The sequence below is a fragment of the Thamnophis elegans genome, chromosome 1 (genome assembly GCF_009769535.1).
Source record: "Thamnophis elegans isolate rThaEle1 chromosome 1, rThaEle1.pri, whole genome shotgun sequence".
NCBI lineage: Eukaryota > Metazoa > Chordata > Lepidosauria > Squamata > Colubridae > Thamnophis > Thamnophis elegans.
The window spans coordinates 186109380-186129265 of NC_045541.1; the positions used below are offsets into that span (position 1 = coordinate 186109380).

At 53.2% G+C, this 19886-nt stretch overlaps 1 protein-coding gene across 1 annotated transcript in view; it reads right to left on the reverse strand.

Annotated features, from left to right (window-relative positions):
* Positions 1–3626: 3626 nt before the first annotated feature.
* Positions 3627–19886, reverse strand: part of MLLT1 (MLLT1 super elongation complex subunit) — a 38065-nt gene continuing 21805 nt past the window's right edge. The window contains exons 6-12 of the mRNA XM_032239172.1: positions 17770–18369; positions 15890–15977; positions 15145–15256; positions 13802–13901; positions 12240–12311; positions 11926–11997; positions 3627–9552 (exon numbers count right to left, since the gene is read on the reverse strand). Of these exons, the coding sequence (XP_032095063.1) occupies positions 9424–9552; positions 11926–11997; positions 12240–12311; positions 13802–13901; positions 15145–15256; positions 15890–15977; positions 17770–18369 (1173 nt within the window). The 3' untranslated portion in view covers positions 3627–9423. The remainder of the gene's footprint in view (positions 9553–11925; positions 11998–12239; positions 12312–13801; positions 13902–15144; positions 15257–15889; positions 15978–17769; positions 18370–19886) is intronic.

Genomic DNA, 19886 nt, shown 5'->3' on the forward strand with positions numbered 1-19886 from the left:
GGAAGGGAGAGGAAGAGAAGGAGAGACGGTAGAGGAAGAGAGAAGAGGAAGAGAGGAGTAGGGGAAAGGTAAGGAAAGGAAGGAGAGATAAGGAGAGGAGGGTGGAAGGGAGAGGAAGAGAAGGAGAGAGGATAGGAAGGGGAAGAGGAAGAGAGGAGTAGGAGAAAGGTAAACGATGGAAGGGAGAGATAAGGAGAGGAGGGTGGAAGGGAGAGGAAGAGAAGGAGAGACGGTAGGAAGGAGAAGAGGAAGAGAGGAGTAGGGGAAAGGTAAGGAAAGGAAGGGAGAGATAAGGAGAGGAGGGTGGAAGGGAGAGGAAGAGAAGGAGAGAGGGTAGGAAGGGGAAGAGGAAGAGAGGAGTAGGGAAAGGTAAATGATGGAAGGAAGAGATAAGGAGAGGAGGGTGGAAGGGAGATAAAGAGAAGGAGAGAGGGTAGGAAGGAGAAGAGGAAGAGAGGAATAGGGGAAAGGTAAACGATGGAAGGAAGAGATAAGGAGAGGAGGGTGGAAGGGAGAGGAAGAGAAGGAGAGAGGGTAGGAAGGAGAAGAGGAAGAGAGGAGTAGGGGAAAGGTAATGATGGAAGGAAGAGATAAGGGAGAGGAGGGTGGAAGGGAGAGAAAGAGAAGGAGAGAGGGTAGGAAGGAGAAGAGGAAGAGAGGAATAGGGGAAAGGTAAACGATGGAAGGAAGAGATAAGGGAGAGGAGGGTGGAAGGAGAGGAAGAGAAGGAGAGAGGGTAGGAAGGAGAAGAGGAAGAGAGGAGTAGGGGAAAGGTAAGGAAAGGAAGGGAGAGATAAGGAGAGGAGGGTGGAAGGGAGAGGAAGAGAAGGAGAGAGGGTAGGAAGGAGAAGAGGAAGAGAGGAGTAGGGGAAAGGTAAATGATGGAAGGAAGAGATAAGGAGAGGAGGGTGGAAGGGAGAGAAAGAGAAGGAGAGAGGGTAGGAAGGAGAAGAGGAAGAGAGGAATAGGGGAAAGGTAAACGATGGAAGGAAAGAGTAAGGAGAGGAGGGTGGAAGGGAGAGGAAGAGAAGGAGAGAGGGTAGGAAGGAGAAGAGGAAGAGAGGAGTAGGGGAAAGGTAAATGATGGAAGGAAGAGATAAGGAGAGGAGGGTGGAAGGGAGAGAAGAGGAGAGAGGGTAGGAAGGGGAAGAGGAAGAGAGGAGTAGGAGAAAGGGAAGGGAAGAAGGAAGGGGAAGGAGAGGAGGAAGGAAGGAAGCAGAGAAGGGAGGAGGGAGAAAAGAAAGGGAAAATATGGGGGTGTCAAAACAGGAGGAAGGGATGGTAAACAAAGCAACCCAAACTTATACTATAATCTTTTAAATGGAATTAAAAATGTACAAGAATGACCATAAAGCACTGTTAGTTATTTATTTAGTGTAGGGCATATCATCCGGGGGCCATCAAAAATAGGTTAGTAGAAGCCAAGAAAATGTAATAGAATAAGAGTTGGAAGGGACCTTGTAGGTCATCTAGTCCAACCCCCTGCCCAAGCAGGAGACCCTGCATCCTTTCTGACAATTCTGGCAGTCCAGTCTCTTTCTTGGAAGCCTCCAGTGATGAAGCTCCTACAATTTCCGGTGGCAAGCAGTTCCACTGCTTAATCGTTCTCTCGGTTAAGGAAATCCCTCCTCCTTTCCAGGTGGAATCTCTCCTTCTTCAGCTTCCATCCATTATTCCTTGTCTTCGGGGTTTTTTTGGAAAACAGGTTGAAGGGAAAGCTATGAAGAGCAGGGACTGTGGCAGAGGAAGGGGGCATAGATGAGGGCACAGCAACCTTGTCCCAGGCAGATGCTCCGGGAGGCAGCCGATCCCTCAAGTCTCCAGGCCCCGTGTCGGGCTCTAACAGGTAGCCCCGGGCACCTCGCCCTGCCCCCAGAAGCAAACGGTCAGTCAGTGAGGCTTCCGGGACATGGGCCCACCGAGGCACGTCCATCACGGCCTGCCTGGCTGCCTTCTGGAGCAGCTGCAGCTTTTGGTGGCCTCCAAGGGGAGCCCCATCCTGAGCAGATTGCTTTCCTCCTCCCTCCATATTTCCTTCCTTCCTTCCTCCTCCTCGCCCCTTTCCTTCCTCTATTTCTCTTCTCTCTCTCCCTTTCTCATGCCACCTTCCTGTCCTTCTTTCCTCCCTCCCTGTGCTGACCGAGGCTTCCAAGCCAATTCCTTGTCCTGACAAAAAACCCTTTTCTTAATTGACTGTGAATTCTGCTCCTTCACACCCATCAAAGTCTTTTGAGGGAGGATTTACACTCACAGACCTCATCCGGCTTGGAGAGCTGCCAGGCTGAGATCTTCAAAACTTGGCCAGGAGTCTTGGAGAGTCACGAACCAATGAAGCGAACTCATTGTCTCCTGCAAGCTCCACTCCCCTTTCGCTCCTCTTTTATTCCCTTTGGGAGGGGCCATTCACCATCCCACTGTGGCCTTCCTCCCAAGTTGACCCCTCTTCTTTAGCCGTTCCCTTCGTCTGGCAACTGTGTGCTTGCGCACACTGGGAAGAGGCTCCAGCTGTTCTTCTGCCCCACTGATGCGACTCTGAAGGCAGCTGATAACTGGCATACGACTCTGGCCCCCTCTCTGCCGCCGACACAGAGCCCTCCTCAGAGCCTTCCCCAGACTGCAGGACCTGCCCAGGTTCCTCCCCAACCCTCCTCACTGTCTGACTCTGCTGCCAGCTCTGCAGGCTGCTGGCAGACCACAAGAGGCTGCTGAATCTAGTCCAGATGGGTTTGTTCTATGTCGTGCCACGAGTTTGTGAAGTGGCTGTTTTGTTTCCCCAATGGACAGACCTGCACAGGGCTCATTGTACTGCATATGCCATGTTGCTCAGTTTGTGTCTGGGTGTTTTGTCCTTGGGGTAGACATCATCTGTCTCCAGTTGACAACACAGTCCTTTCAGCAGAAGGCTCCACCCCCATTTGCCCCACTCGGGTGACCCTGAAGACACAGAGGAACCTCCAGGTGGCCTCAATGACCCTCTAAAGGGATGCAAATGACCAGCTTTGTCTGCAACCGCCCCGACCCTGGGTGAGGGGTCTTCTCTCCGAGGACCAAGGCAGGGGAGGAAGGGAGGGAGGGAGGGAGGGAGGGGAAGGGCAATCAAAACTTACATGGCTGTTCAGCTGCCTGTCTGAATCTGCTGCCAGCTCTGCCGGCGGGCCACAACACTCCCTTTCTTCCTCCAGGCACGGAGGGGCCCACAGGACGCAGCAGGCAGCCCCCTCTCCCCTTCTCTCCATACCCCCCCCCTGAGGATGGAACATCTGGAAGTACCACCGAGACGGTATGCCAGGCAGCTGTCTTTGCCAAATAAAGATTCCCTCTGCTGTGCCCACCCTGCAAAACTTCCCCCCCTCCCCACCTGGAAGACAAGAACCCCAAATTGCCCCACAGCTGGAAAGAGTCCAGGAAGTGACATGGAGCCCTCCCCTCCCTGAGGGAGACCCTCCCCCCATGCCAGGTGGGTGAAGGAGGCTCACCCACTGGGCCCCCATCTTGTTCACACTGTGCGCAGGGTGGGAGGAAGTGAAGAACCAGCTGAGCCCCCCCCCCCGGTCGTCTGATGGGCACATTTGCGGGATGCCAAGCGCCCCCCCCCCCCGAAGAGGAAACATAAAGACACCCCCCTCCAGATTGCAACTTTCACCTTTTATTTCAGGTTCTCTTTTTTTTTCCTTTTCAATTTTTCCTATAAAACTCCTCCATAAATTTCCACAAATGTAACAAAAAAAAGCTTCAAAGCCAGGAGACCCCCCCCACTCCCCCAAATAAAAATGACCACGATCCCATAACTTATTACAAACATTTCCCTCCCCACCCAGGACTTTTTTTTTTCCCTCCAAAAGGTTTTCGTTTCGGATTCCGCAGCAGGACGGATGGGGGGTGGGGAGTCACCTGATCGACCCCCCCCCCTGCCTTCAAAACGAATTTTTTAACGGGACTGTTTTTATTTATTTATTTAATACCTTCGCTCCGGAGAGAGAAAACCCGAAGCTTTCAAATACTTGTCTTAAAAGGACTTGTTCGTTTGGGGGGTGCAAAATCCCGCCCCCCCTTTTTTGCTCTCAAGGCCAGACCTGTCCCCCCCCACCTCGCCCCCGCTCCAGGGAGAACCTGAGATGGGACAGGTGTGTGGGGGGATTTGGTGCACTTGGCAACGAAAAGAGGAAAAAGTAAAATGAAATAAAGAGATGCTGAATTGTGGTTGTGATGCGCCTGGTCAAAGCGAGGAGCGGAGAAAGAGCCTACGGCTGGGCACCCACAGCCGTCTCTCCGGGCGTCCGGCTTCACACGCACAGCTGGTCTTCGCATGCACGGGAGCGCTGGAAACCAGGAGAGGGGCTCCCTGGCCGCATGTGCAGGCTGGGAAGCGGGACTCCTGGCTTCTGGTGCCACCTGGGGCGCATTTCGGCATGCACGCCAGAAACTGGAAGACCGAGTGACCGGCATCCATGTGCACACCGGAAAACGGAAGCTCAGCTTCCCAGCTCACCGGGGAACTTCTCTTCCGCTTTCCGGGGCTCCCGTGTTTGCGCCCTGGTGAGGTGCGCTTCTTGTTTTGGGCGCTTTTCCTCCCCCCGCGCTCCCGGTTCGGGACTGGGTGCCAAAAGGGTTCGCCAACTCTGTTCTACAGAGTACAGAGGTCCCAGGGCTGGGAGGTTAGAAAACTCCCCCCAAATGATGCGGTCCCCCCCCCCCCCCGTGAAACTAACAGCAAAACGGAGAGGGATCAGTCGGTCCTGTGGGAGATTCTTCTCCAAAATACTTTTAAAATACCCAAAGAACGGATGCAAGAGGGGGGGGGGGTGTATCCTAGAAATGGCACATCGGACCCCAAATGGGGAAATCTTGTTTCAGGAGGATTCGTTCAATTGGGGTGCAACCTTCGAAGACCAGTGAACTTCAACTCCCAGAATTCTCTGGCTGGGGGGGAATTCTGGGAGTTGAAGTCCACAAGTCTTCAAAGATCGGGAAGGTTGGACACCCCCCCTCCCCTCCCCTTTCCCCGCAAATAGTGGGTGCTGCAAAAGGTGTGAACAGATGGGGGAGGGCCCTGGTGTTTGGGGAGGGGGTCAAATGTGTTTGGGGGGGAATAGGGTGGGCTTTGCAGACGAGCACCTTCCATTGAGGGGGTCCGGCACAAACTGCTCCTCAGAGAACAGGGCAAAAACAGGGCCTGTTTTTACTAGCCGAAACTGCTCTAAAGTGGGGAGGGGGGGACCTTCACGCTAAATGCCACCTGTCCACATTTCTGGAGACGTGTGTGTGTGTGTGCGCGTCCACCTGCAGACACCCCCCCCAGTCTACAACCCCTTCTTGGCTGCCAAAACGAAAGAGAAACCGAGGAAGACAAACTCAACGCGGCTTGTGAAATACTTTTCTTCTGGCAAAACGGAGAAGCGCCTACGTGGCGTCGGAGGGAAGGGAGAGTTTTGCTCATTCCGGGCCGTTGCGCTAAAAATACTCGGGGGGTCTTTTGTGCCCTGGGTCAATTCGTCCCAGGAAATCACCGAATTCTGTCAATTATTTATTTTGGCGACGGCCAGAAAAAGAGCAAGAACTGCTGAGCCACGTTGACGGGGCTGACAGCCAAGGTTGGTTGACCCCCCCCCCCCCCAGCACAAAGTCCACCTTGGCTCCGAGAGGTGAGGTTTGGGGGGGGTGTGTGCCAGGAAAAGCCCACCACCTCCAACGAAATGCTACCACAATGTTTTTTGAGTTGTGCCGCCTCTCTGGTTAACCATGATTGGGGACTCCTGGCCCGGATTAGGAAGTCGCCAGTCGCCCCCACTCAACAAGGTCCGGAATTAATAAATCCACACAAAATTGCGCTGCGTTCTATACACTTTCGACTTTCTGCTCCTGCAAATCTCCTTCTGAAACGAGGGAAGCCCAATAAATCAGAGGGGAGGAAAAATAGCAGAACTTCCAAAGTTTCACACCTTGCTCAAATGTTATCCTCCCCTTCCAGATGAGTGTGTGTAGACACACACGCACGCACGCACATACATATACTGCGTTTCCCCCAAAATAAGACTGGGTCTTATATTGATTTTTGCTACAAGAGACATATTATTAGCACAGTGAAGGCCAACCATTTCTGTGCCCGCGCTTGCCTTCCCGCGCGTCAGAACCTGGAAGAGCAGCATTCTGGCACGCACGCATGCGCTGGCACCCAAATTTCCGCCCCAACCAACAGCTGGCTGCCACACTAGGGAGACCCGGAAGTCCGAGTGCCGGTGTGGAAATGTGTGCCGGAATGCTGCTCTTCTGGAGTTCAGGGCCAGTACACGTATGTGCACAGGAACACGGAAAGGAGCCAGTGAGGCCACGCATCCTGCACAGGATGGCGCCGTGTGCCTCTACGGCATCAGGGCTCGTTTCCCAGTAAGCCTTACTTTTGGGGAAAATACGGTACTCACTGCGTCCGTCTGGCTGACGAGCGTAACTGGGGCTTAATTTTGGGATAGGTCTTATATTACGAGCATCCTGAAAAGAAACCATGCGAGGGCTTATTCTCCAGCTGGGTCTTAGTTTAGGGGAAAAGGTCCGTGAGGCTCAAGTGACCCTTTGCAACCGGAGTCCCTCCGCCTGGGTGGAAACGGCTCTTGAATTTTCCCACCTGACGTGAGCATCGGATGGGGGAAGATAAAAGCAGGAAGTCCGAAGGGGCAGAGGGGACGACGCACAAGACAATCACATCACACCCACAAACACAGCCGCGCCTAAGAGAGAATCATCTACCGGGAAAAGGGGGGGGGGGAGGAAGAGACGGGTCCTCTGGTCAGCCAGCCGTTTTGGGGGGCTACTGCCCCACCACGAAACACCCACCTTTGGGGGAGCCAAGTGGTGGGGCAGAGAAACAAAAGTAATTTGGGGACCTGAATCAGGCCCCCTAGAAACACGAAACCGCTGACCGGAGGCCACTGCCTTTTGGGGAGGTGGGATGCGGGCATCTTTCTCCCTAGCCAGCTCTCCAAAGGCCTTCTTCCAGAGGAAGAGACCCCTCCCTTTTTGTGGCAGGGGCCTCTGAGCATTAATTCAGGAGGACCCCAGCCCAGCCCTTTTGACCTCCCCGGCCAAGTGCCAGGACCCTCCGCCCTCTGGAAGCACATGGGAGCCTTTCTCTTCCAAGCAGCTTCAAACCTACGGAGAGGGAGGGGGGGGATTGTGACTAAATGGGGAGATTTGAGATTTTTATGGGGGGGAATTCAGCCCTTGCTTTGGGGGGGGGATTCATTTTTACAGCGGTCGCAAGCAGTTCTGCTGGGGTGGGGAGAGGCTGACCTCAGCGGTAGTGTTGCTGGCCGAGCAGAGCGTGGCTGCCCCCGTGGGATGCCACCGAGACAAGCGGCTGGACCTGTGCCAGGGCTTGTCCACTCTTTCTCCGCTGGGCAGATTGGGAAATGTCCACCTGGCTCAAAGCCTTGCCAAAAAGCCGGGGCGGCTGGAGGCAACCTGACATCTCAAAAACATTTGCAAACAACGTTGTGTACACAGAGAGACAGCAAAAAACAACACCCCCCCCCCCAAATAAAAAGGGACGGGAAGGGGTCACCTGGGAACAGGGTCAACATGACCTCACTCGGATCGGCTTATTGCCACGTCAGTCTTGGAGGGGAGCGATGGGGAAGGAAGGATCTGGAAACAGGGGACGATTCCCTCTGAAAGGCGAAATAGAAAATTTTAGCCGCCGGCTACATTTTCTGTCCCGGCGCACAAGCAGATCACGTTCGGCCGAAGGTGGAGCTCCTGCCCGCCCCGCCCCCCCGGGTTCCCATCGGCAGCCTCGGAAGGAGAGAGGGGAGGGGGCTTTGTTCCCACAAGGCCCGGACAGGATCCCACACAACTTTCTTGCAGGCGTCTCGATGCGTCTTTAAATGCTAAAAAGGGAAGGTGGAGGGGAGGACTCTGTGTGTGTGTGTGTGTGTGTGTGTGTATACGCATGATTTTAGGGCCTGGCCTTGCCTTAATACGCTCCGCAGGGCCCACCGTGGCTGGGTGAGTGAGGAATATGTACAAATATTCCCACGGCTCGTCTGAGAAGACCAGAGTCCGTTTTCGCAAACCCTGGGGAATCGCAAAAGGAGCCTTTTCCAAAGGAAGAAAAGGAAACGGGGGCAAAAAATAATAACGACACGTTTTGAGGACCTCTTTCGCTTCAAACTGGCTGCGCGGAACCCGGAGCAGATGTTGAAAGGGGGGGGGGGGGCTCAATTTTGGCCAAAAAAAAGAGAGGAAAAAAGTTCCTTGAACAGATAACGAATTGAAACTGACTGACAAACGCAGCACAGAGGGAGTCCGCGGGAGCCTTCGGCCCAACTCCCTCCCACACCCCACCCCGCTTCTAAATCACTACAAAAACTGCCCCCTTGAACAAACCGACCGAAGGGAGCGCGAAAGCCCTATTTCACCTTTTCCTTTTTTTATAAAAAAGAAACCTTCAGACCCCCCCCCCCCCTTTCACCCTCTTTCCGGACCCCCAAGGCCCCTTCTGGCCTTTTTCCTTTTTTTTTTCCTTTACACCGTAAATACATATAGGGACATACGTACAGATAGCGAGCGGGTTATCTGTAGGTATGCGTGGAAAACGGACAATCGTACAATTAAGGTCGTCCTTACGGTCCGAGCCCATCAAAAAAACTGGAACGAACCGGGAACCGAGAACGGCGGCGCCTTAAGAGACTCCAGGGAAGCCGCACAACGGCCGGAAATCCTTTGCCGAAGAGCCTCGGTGTGCCGGACTCTGCCCGATCCGAGCGCACCGCGTGGGCACATCCAGCGGGGTCGCCAGCCCGCAGCGCAAAGCTGGCTCCTTTCACCCATGGCGGCCGGCGGGGCAGAAGTTTCCGGCCACCGATAATTGCTGCAGGAAGACTGACGTTCGAGCCAACCGATGGCCGCGTAGGGCAGGTGCCGGCACAGATCCACACGCGGGCGTTCCCAGGGGAAGAGGCTGCAAGTCCAACGGAAGCAAGCGCTGCGTCCATTCCAGGCTGACCCCAAGTGTGTTTGCGTGTACATATAAGATATATATACTGTATATATGTATCTGAAAACGACACACACCCCCTCCCCAAAACTCTCTTGCTTGAAAACGACCAGCTGGAAGGAGAAGACGGAGGCTGGCTGGGATCAAATCCTGCTGTCGCCGGGAGGGGCTCCAGAGCAAAGGGAGGGTGGGGGGCAAGAGGACGGTGGCCAGAGGCGAGCGCTCAGCTGAAGGCCGAAAGGAGAGAAACGGAGTCCGGGGCAGCGTTGGAGGTGGTGGCAGGGTTCTTCCTAGCGCATGGCTGATCCCTAAGGCAGTGCTTCGGGCGAGAGGGGCGAGTAAGGCAGCGGCCGCAGTCCAGGGTGCGGGGCCCCCTGTCCTAATCCCAGAGAGACCGAAGAGAAGTGGGTGGGTCCTCCTCCCGAGGCCGAGGGTCACGTGGCCACCGCCTCCAGGTAGCTCTGCAGCTTCCGGACGGTGGTCTCGTCCAGGGAGAAGAGGTCGAAGTCGAAGGTGGTGTTGGTGACGTTGAAGTGGCCCGTCTCTTCAATCAGGTTGACGATCTGGGACGGGAGGAGGAAGAGGAGGAGGAGGAAGGCACGGGTGTTAAAGACTCCGCCCTGCGAGACGTTCAGAGGTAGCCCTGGCTTTGCCACACCCTTCGACGAGTCGCCGTTCCAAGGGACAAACTTGGGAAGGATATTTTTCACGAGGGGCGATTGGGGAGCTCAAGAGGATTTCTCGAGGACGTTTCGTGGCCCCACTAGGTAACGTCATCATTGCGAGAAGGGAGTGGGGTTTGTGGAGAGGAGGGAGAGGAGGACTGTGGGGCCCTTGGTGCTCTCTGAGCTTGGTGGTTTTCTTGCGGACGTTTCATGACCCAACTAGGTAACATCATCAGTGCTATCATCACAATCATCATCACTGGCATTGATGCTATTACCTAGTTGGGTGATAAAACGCCTGCAAGAAAACCACCCAGCTCAGAGAGCACCCAGGACCTCATAGTCCTCCTCCCCACAAACTTCACTCCCTTCTATCACTGATGATGTTACCTAGCTGGGTCATGAAACGTCTCCAAGGAAACCACCCATCTCAAGAGGGCACCAAACACCCCTCGGGTGGACCCTGAGCTATAAACATTCCCCTTTATTAGTACTTAGGATTGCCGCAGCGCCCCTTACTGATCACGCGATCCAAATTTGGGTGCTTGGCAACTGTCTCATATTTGTGACAGCCGCAGTGTCCTGGGGGTCACGTGATCCTCGTTTGCGATCTTCTGGGCAAGCAAAATCAAGGGGGAAGCCAGGTTCACTTAACAACCAGGTCACTAACTGAATATGGACGTAACAACCATGGCGAGAAGGGTCGTGACACGGGGGCGAAAAAACTCTCTTAACCACCGTCCCCACTTAGCAACTGAAATTTCGGGCTCAATCGTGGTCGTAAATCGAGGACTATGTATAGGAGGCCGTAACGCAACACGCTGAAATGCAGACCGGCCTGCCTCCCCTCCTCCCTGAACCCATTTCTCCATTGGGTAAATTAATCGCTCTGAATTGTTTCTGTAACCCTCTGAATTGGGTTGGGGGGGGGGGGCACCAATTCATCGCCTGCCTCCCAGTTTCCCGGAATTCCCAGTTTCTGCTGGTCCAAGGAATTCTGGGAGGCTGCAGAGGCCAGGCTGGTCATCCGCCAGAGGGTCCTGCAGGGAGCAAGGGGGCTGGACTAGATGACCCCAAAGGTCCCTTCCTACTCGAGGATTCTAAATCCCCATTGGCAAGGGGGGGGGGCATCATTCTGGGGTTAGGCTGCGAGACGTCCCAGGACTTCCTGCTCCCCCCCCCCTTTTCCCGATCTCGACAGCATCCGCCTCCTTTTTAAACCCCTTCGGAGCCTTATGAGGAAAGCGGAATTATAAGAATATAATGATTGAAGCATGAGGTTATTTCAAATGGTGCAGTGTTGCTTTAAGAGCAAAGCAGGGAGGCTCCTGTGCCGCTTCCCAATGCTTCCCAGGCTCTCTAGCGGCCCCTGCTGGCGCAGGGGTTGCACTGAAGCGTTGCAGGCAAAAACTCTGGCCCCACAGCCAGCAGTTCGATCCTTGGCCGGCTCAAGGTTGACTCAGAATTCTCTCCTCCCTTCTGAGGTCGGTAAAATGAGGACCCAGATTGTTGGGGGGAACAAGAGGCTGGCTCTGTAAACCGCTTAGAGAGGGCTGGAAAGCACTGGGAAGCGGCATATAAGTCTAAGGGCTAAGTGGGAAGGAAGGAAGGAAAAAAGGAAGAATGGAAGGAAGGAAGGAAGGAAGGAAGGAAAGGAAAAGAAAGAAGGAAAAGAAGAAGGGAAGGAAGGAAGAAAGGAAGGAAAGGAGGGAGGGAGGGAAAGGAAGGAAGGAAAGAAATGGGAGAAAGAAAGGAAAGGAGGGAAGGAAGGAAGGAAAGGAAGAAGGGAAGGAAGGAAAGGAAGAAGGGAAGGAAGAAAGGAAGGAAAGGAGGGAGGGAAAGAAAGGGAAGGAAGAAAGGAAAGCAGGGAAGGAAGGAAGGAAGCAGGGAAGGAAGGAAAGGAGGGAGGGGGGGAAAGGAAAGGAAGGAAGGAAAGAAAGGGAAGGAAAGGAAAGAAGGGAAGGAAGGAAGAAAGGGAGGAGGGAGGGAGGGAAAGGAAGGAAAGGAAAGAAGGGAAGGAAGGGAAGGAAAGAAGGAAAGGAAGAAAGGAAAGGAGGGAAGGAAGGAAAGGAAGAAGGGAAAGAAGAAAGGAAGGAAGGGAAGGAAGGAAGGGAAGAAGGGAAGGAAAGGAAGAAAGGAAGGAAAGAGGGAAGGAAGGAAAGGAAGAAGGGAAGGAAGGAAGGGAGGGGCAAGAGGCTGACTCTGTAAAAGCCCTCTGAAGCAGCCCTCCCCTCCCTCTTCTGACAGAGCCCCCCGGAGACCCCCCCTCACCTGCTGCAGGACGTTGCGCTCCCGTAAAGCCATCAGCCGCCGGTGGAGCTCCACCAACTCATCTGTGTAGGCCTGGGGGAAGGAGGAGGGGGTGGGGGGGGGAGACCAGGTTAGCCAGGAGGCTCTAAATGGGGGGCCCTGGAGGGTCTCCCCAGTGGTTTTCCTTGCAGACGTCTCCTGAGGGTGTTACCTCGCTGGGTGGCGAAACGCCTGCAAGCTCAGGGCCCAAAGAGCATCTGAGACCGGGGTGGGTGGGTGGGTGGGGGAAAGGGGGGGGCGCAAAGGAGCCCACCCCCAAAGAGAGCGAGGGGTACCTTGTCGTAAGTCCCTTTCTTTAAGATCTTCTCCGGTTTATTGCAGGACTCCGGACTTTTCCTGCCGGACACCTGAGACGGAAAGCGGGAAGAATCGGGGGAAAAGGTTTCGTTTCCCAAGCAACCCAGCCCCAAACACAGGCAGTCCTCAGTTCAGTGACCGTTCGTTTAGCGACTATTTGAAGTCCCAACAGCGTTGGGGAAAAAGGTACTTTTTGGACCGTGATTCGCACTTACGACTGTGGTTATGTGATCGGATTTGAAGTGGCTCGTATTTATGACGGTCATGGACATAAATTGGAGGCGGGGTCACCAGATCCCCTTTTGATGAGCAAAGTTGAAAGGGGGGGGGGAGCCAGATTCACTTAACAACGGTGTGACCAATCTATCAACAGCAGCGATTCGCTTACCAACCACAGCAGGAAAGGTCATAAAGCGGGACAGGACCCGCTTAACGAAATGTCCTTTGCGCAGCAGCAGAAATTTTGGGCTCAATTCTGGTCATTGTGTACAGGTAGTCCTCGACTTAACGACCGGAACTGAGCCCCAGTTTCCACTGCTAAGCGAAGGACATTTTGTCTCGTTTTACGACCTCCCTTGCGGGTGGTGGGGGCGACTCCCTGAGGGTCTTAAGGGAACCCAGCACCCCCCACCCCAGCTCTGCTTGTCAGAAGGTCCCAAAAGGGGATCACACTGCGACCGTTGTAAGTACGAACCGGTTGCCAAGCATCCCATTTCGATCACGCTACCGCGGGGAGGCTACAGCAGTCGTAACTGTGAAAAACCAGTCATTTTTCTCAACGTTGTTGTGACTTCCGACGGTCGCTAAACAAGTGGCTGGGATTTGAGTCCTGAAAGCCGGCCTATTGAGGAATGAAGTCCCTCCCCTCCCTCTTCGCTCCTCCCCCGTAAAAAACAGTGCAGACAGTCCTCGACGTACGGCGGTTCATTTAGCGACCGTTCAAAGTTACAACGGCCCTGGTAAAAAGGATAATGACAATTTTTTTCACACTTATGACCATTGCAGCATCCCCAAGGTCACAGGATCAAAATCCAGACGCTTAGAAACTGGCTCACATTTATGACGGTCGCCGTATCCCGGGGTCACCTGACCCCCTCCCTTTTGCGACCCTTCTGACGAGCAAAATCAACGGGCAAGCCGGATTCGCTTAACAACCGTGCTGCTAACTTAACAACCGCAGAGATTCGCTTAACGACCATGCCAAAAAAGGGTCGTAAGATGGGGCAAAACCCACTTAATGAATTCCTCCCCTCCTCTTTGGGCCGGAGGGATTTTCCTCTGACCCGGTGGACTCCCCCTCTCCCCCCCACAACTTCCCAACTTAAATCAGCGCTGGAAACAGGCGAGGAGGGAAGGGGGCTGCTTTTCCTGCCCCCCTTCCCAGGACCCCCCAGCCCCCCGTCTGGGCAAGGGATGGCTGGGTGTGCCCTCCCCCACCTCTTATCCCCCCCCCCTCCCCGGGGGCTCCAGATGAGCCGCCTGGCACAGCTGAGCTGCTTTCCAGGGCTGGAGGCTGCGTGCGCGGGAGGAGGCGGCTGACCTTATTGTTGGCGGAGGGGCCCTTCTGCCGCGGGGGCGTGTCTCGACTCGGCAGGCAGGAGTCGGCGCTGTTGTCGGTGTCGCTGTCGCTGTGGCTGAGCCTGAAAAACAGGGGGGCTGGGAGTTAGGGGAGAAGTGGGGGAAGGTGGAGCCCCCAGACCAGGTAGGAGAGAATAAGGAATAAGGATAGAATAGAATAAGAAAGGCTAGAATAGAAAATAGCGGAGAATGAATTAGAAGAGAGGACAAAATAGAAAGAGAAGAGAAGAGAAAATAGAAGAGGAAATAGGAAGAGAGAAGAAAATATAGAGTAGAGTAGAATAGGAGCAGAAGAATAGAATAGAATAGGACCTTGGAGGTCTTCCAGTCCAGCCTCCTGTTCAAGTCGTATAGATACGACCCCCGCCTGCCTTTCTATCCTTATTCCTTATTTATTCTATTCTAATTCGTTCTTCTATTTTCTATTCTAGCCTTTCTTAATTCTATTCTATCCTTATTCCTTATCTATTCTATCCGTATTCCTTATTTATTCTATTCTATTCTTATTCCTTATCTATTCTATTCGCTTATTCTATCCTTATTTATTCTATTCTATTATTCTATTCTATCCTTATTCATTTATTCTATTCTATTATTCTATCTTATTCCTTATTTATCCTATTCTATTATTCTATCCTTATTCCTTATTTATCCTATTCTATTATTCTATCCTTATTCCTTATTTATCCTATTCGCTTATTCTATCCTTATTTATTCTATTCTATTATTCTATTCTATCCTTATTCCTTATCTATTCTATTCTAATTCATTCTTCTATTTTCTATTCTAGCCTTTCTTAATTCTATCCTTATTCCTTATTTATTCTATTCTATCATTCTATCCTTATTTATTCTATTCTATTATTCTATCCTTATTCCTTATCTATTCTCTATCCTTATTCCTTATTGATTCTATTCTATTATTCTATCCTTATTCCTTATCTGTTCTGTTCTATTCTACTCTATTTTCTATTCTATTCCTGATCCTCTTATTCCATTCCATTCGCTTGTTATGTATGTGAACACTTTTAAGAGCAGGCAACACAACCTCATTTTCAATGTGTGCCATTGTGCACGCATGACAATAAAGGTTATCCATCTATCTATTGGGGAGGGGGTGGGGTTCCAGAAAGGGCCCTTGAACTGGATCGTAGCTTCGTCGTCTCCCCTTCCTTTCCCCTCCCTCATCCCAAAGGGTTGCAGAGAGGAACAGAGGCCAGCTGGGAGGAACCCACCCCCCCCACAAAAAAGGAGGAGGAGGAGGGAGGGTGTGTGTGTTTGTGTGCGAATGTGTTCCCGCTCTCACCTGGCCTCTCTGCTGATGGGCGTGGACTTCACGGCCACCTCTTCTTCGGAGGAAGTATCGTCATCGTCCGATTCTTCTGACTGCAGGTCCTCCACCATGGAACGCAGCGGCCCTGCGAGCAGGAAGCTCAGCGCTTAATAAAAGGGGGGGGCTGGAGAAGGGGCAGGGGTTTGGGGCTGGGAGGAATTGGGGCAGTGGGAGTGCGGGCCTTCTCAGGGGTTGAGTGCAGGGCGCCCGGCTGCCTTCGCGTCCTCCTGTCCCCTGGTGAGGCGGCCTGGCACAAGCGTGGGGACAACGCTCTTCGCGGGGCCACCCTTGAAGTCTATTCGGAAACTTTCGGCTGGAGCCCGGCGTGGGCCCGAGAGCCATCTTTGGGGAGGGGGCCCGAGGGTGGCCCCTATTACACAGCCCTGCCCCGCCAACTTCAGTGGGTACCCATCTGCTCAACGTGGGTTGAATTCCCCGTGCTGGCTGGGGGATTCTGGGAGTTGGAGTCCAGCCCTCTTAAAGTGGCCACGCTTGAGAGATTCTGAGCCGAGGGGTCCAGGGGCCAAAGGGCTCTGCGGGAGGACCAGGGTCCCAGCAGCAGGGCAGAGGCTGCGGCACCAACCCACCGGACGAGGCTGGGGGTCTTTGGAGGGCCCTTCACCATAGCAACCCTGGGCAGCCCCTTCCAGCACCCGGAGGTGTGTGGGGAGGCTGAGTGCAAGCCTCCATGGAGTGGGGAGCAGGGGGGCCCTCCTACCTTGACTGTGGTTCTGAGAGGGCTCGAAATCTGAGTCGGAGCTGGAGTCGGAACTGGAACTGGAGTTGGAAGGACTGGAAACGGCAGACTTTGCCGCCCCCAGAAAAGGACGAAGAAGAGAGAAGAATGTCAATAAAAGAGAGGAGCCCCCTGCTGCCCCCCCACTCCCTCCTCAGACCCATCATTCATTCAACCACCCACCACCCCTCCACCCACTCATCCACTGTCACCCATCCACCACTCACTCACTCATTCACTCACCCATCCATCTACTCACCCTGTCACCAATCCACTCACCCATCCATCCACCACTCACTCATCAACTAACCACCCACCCATCCACTCACTCATTCACTCACCCATCCACCCACTACTCACCCATCCAACCACTCACCCACTGTCACCCATCCATCCACCACTCACTCATCAACCACTCATCCATCCACTCACCCATCCCCCCTCTCATTCATCCATCCATCCACTCACTCACCCATCCATCCACCACTCACGCATCCATCCACTCACCCACTGTCACCCAACCACTCACCCACTGTCACCCATCCACCCACTCATTCATCAACTAACCACTCACCCATCCATCCACTCACCCATCCCCCCTCATCCACCACTCACTCACTCATTCACTCACCCATCCATCTACTCACCCTGTCACCAATCCACTCACCCATCCATCCACCACTCACTCATCAACTAACCACCCACCCATCCACACACTCATCCACCCACTACTCACCCATCCAACCACTCACCCACTGTCACCCATCCATCCACCACTCACTCATCAACCACTCATCCATCCACTCACCCATCCCCTCTCATTCATCCATCCATCCACTCACTCACCCATCCATCCACCACTCACGCATCCATCCACTCACCCACTGTCACCCATCCATCCACCACTCACTCATCAACCACTCATCCATCCACTCACCCATCCCCTCTCATTCATCCATCCATCCACTCACTCACCCATCCATCCACCACTCACGCATCCATCCACTCACCCACTGTCACCCATCCACCCACTCATTCATCAACTAACCACTCACCCATCCATCCACTCACCCATCCCCCCTCTCATCCACCACTCACTCACTCATTCACTCACCCATCCATCTACTCACCCTGTCACCAATCCACTCACCCATCCATCCACCACTCACTCATCAACTAACCACTCACTCATCCCTCCTCTCATCCATCCATCCATCCATCCACTCACTCACCCATCCATCCACCACTCACGCATCCATCCATTCACCCACTGTCACCCATCCACCCACTCATTCATCAACTAACCACTCACCCATCTATCCACTCACCCATCCCCCCTCTCATCCATCCATCCACTCACCCATCCGTCTACCCACCTTCACTAAGTCAGTGACTCTGGGCAGCATGAGGTTTATAATATGTATATTTTGTACAGATAGTCCTCGACTTACAACCAGAATTGAGCCCAAAATGTATGTCGCTACGTGACTTTGATCCAACTTTTACGAACTTCCCTCGCCACTTTTGTTCAGCAAATCCCTGAAAGCGTTCGCTCCGTCACACGGGAAGCGAATCGGCCCCTCCCCACCCCCCTGGACTTTGGTTCACACCCCCGGGGATGCCAACGACCGTCCTAAACATGGGTCGGCTACCAAGGGCCCATGTATAAATCATGTGGCCGTGCGAATGATGCAACGGCCGCTAAGTGTGAAAACCAGAGGCCCTTTTCTCAGTGCGAGTGCAGCTTTGAACGGTCACTAAACGAACGGTCGTTAAGTCGAGGACTACCCGAATGCCCTGGGCAACCCCCCCTCCCTCCCCAAGTGGGCAGAAGGGAGCCATCTTTCCTGGCCGGCCCTCACCTCGGACTTGAGTGAGGCCTCGTCCTCCGAGTTGGACTCCTCGGCCACGGTCACCTCCACGGGCTTCTTCATGGCCTTGGCTTCGCTCTCCGGCTTGGCCTTCTCGGCTTTGGCGCTGGGCCCCTTCTCCTTGGGCAGTTTCTTCTCCGCGTAGGAGGCAGAGGAGGAGGAGGAGGTGGTGGTGGTGGTGGTAGTGGTGGTCCGGTGGGCGTTGGTGGGGAGGGTCTTGGCTCCCTTGGAGCTGTTCTTCTTGGGCTTCTTGGCCATGGGCTTGGGCGACTCCACCGCCAGGGGCCGCTTGGCCGAGGGCTTCCCTTCGGGGGCCGGGGGCGCCCCCACCTTGGGCGAGGCGTTCTCCAGCTTGTGCTCCTTCAGGGCCAGCTTGGCCTCCTTGAGGGCGGCCTTGGGGAGGGGCTTCTCCTCCTTCGGGCCTTTGTTCTCGGTGGCGTGTTTCTTGGAGGGCTCCTTGGCGGCCTTGCCAGCTTCCCGCTCTGGGTCTCGCGAGGAGCCTTTGCTCTCTGAGTCTTTCCGGGGCCTCTCCCGGTGCTCCCGGGTGACTTTGTGGGACTTGGGGAGTTTGCCCCCCTCTTTGTTCACCTCCTAGACATCGGAGGAAAAAAGACAGAACAGAATCACATTGTTGGAAGGGACCTTGGAGGTCATCTAGTCCAACCCTCCGCCTAAGAAGACCCTACACCATTTCTGACAAATGGCTGTCCAGTCTCTTCTTGAAAGCTTCCAGGGATGAAACTCCCACAGCTTCCTTATTTAATGTTTTAGCCTCCAGTCCCCTGATCACCCTGGTTGCTCTTCTCTGCCCTCTTTCCAGAGTCTCAGCACACCAACACACACTCTGAGCCAAAGATAAGTTACGGCATTTAATTAACAGACAGACAGGTTCTTGGCAGCAAACCGGCACAGACAAGCTTGGGCAGCAATAAACACAGATAAGGCTTGGCAGCAATCCAGCCTGCCAAGCTTCTAACAATGTTCTCCGACATTCGTTCCTGCGTTGACTTCTGCAAAGAGGGCCGTGTGCACAAGGAGTCTTCTTATAGTATGGAAAGGAGCCTAATGACCACCAGCTGAGTACAATCACCTCCTGTAATTGCAAAATTGTTCCTGACGCCTAGTAGCTCTTCGATGGCGTGCATCCAGGAACAACTCACTACTGGCTTCTGGATCATTCTCCCTTGTCTCCTCCCCACTGGTTCAAGGCTCAGGCGCCTCCTGGTGGCCAACCAGCGTCTGTGTGCCCTGCTCAGAGTCGGAACCCTGTCCAGGGTCCTCCACATCCTCCAGAGCCGACTCAGAGGGCCCCTCGCTGTCGGAGTCTGGTGGCAGCTCCAACGGCTCCTGCTGGGCCACAACAGTGCGGTAACCAGAACTGGGTGCAGGACTCTAGCTGGGGCCTTACTAAGGCTTTATAGAGTGGTATTAGTACCTCCTTTGATCTTGATTATATCCCTCTTTTTTTTTTAGCAGATGTTTGTTATTTTTTCCCTTCTACAACATCTTACAGTCATTATATCAACATTGTTATGTCATCATACCTGTACATGTATATAATATTTCGCTTCTATATTTATACGCCTTTATACACAGTTCTATATATATTTATATATATATTGTTTTTCGGCTTAATTAATTTTATTCTTGTTTGGCAGCCATTTGCACCAATTGTTCCAAATTTCATAATATTCCGACTCTTCTTTATCTTTTAATTTCAGTGTTAATTTGTCCATCTCTGCACAATCCAAAGTTTTTTTTTATCACTAATTCGTACTTTGCACAATGCATAATTTAAAAACACACAACAGTCATACCATTCGAGACGGGGGCAACAGCTCTTTAGCCCCAGGCCTGTCGGAACAGCCAGAATGAAATAGGTATAATAGTCTGGGTAGTACATTCATTTTTATCGCTGCTATTCTCCCTAATAATGTTAGTTGTAGTTTCCCCCATAGTTCTAGGTCTTTTTTTTTATTTGTTGCACTAATTTTGTATAATTTTGAGCACTTTGCAGTTAGCCATATTCCAAGATATTTAACTGTGTCACTTGGAGTCCTATTATTCTTTCTAATTCTTTATTTTGTTCTTCCTTCAAATTTTTAATT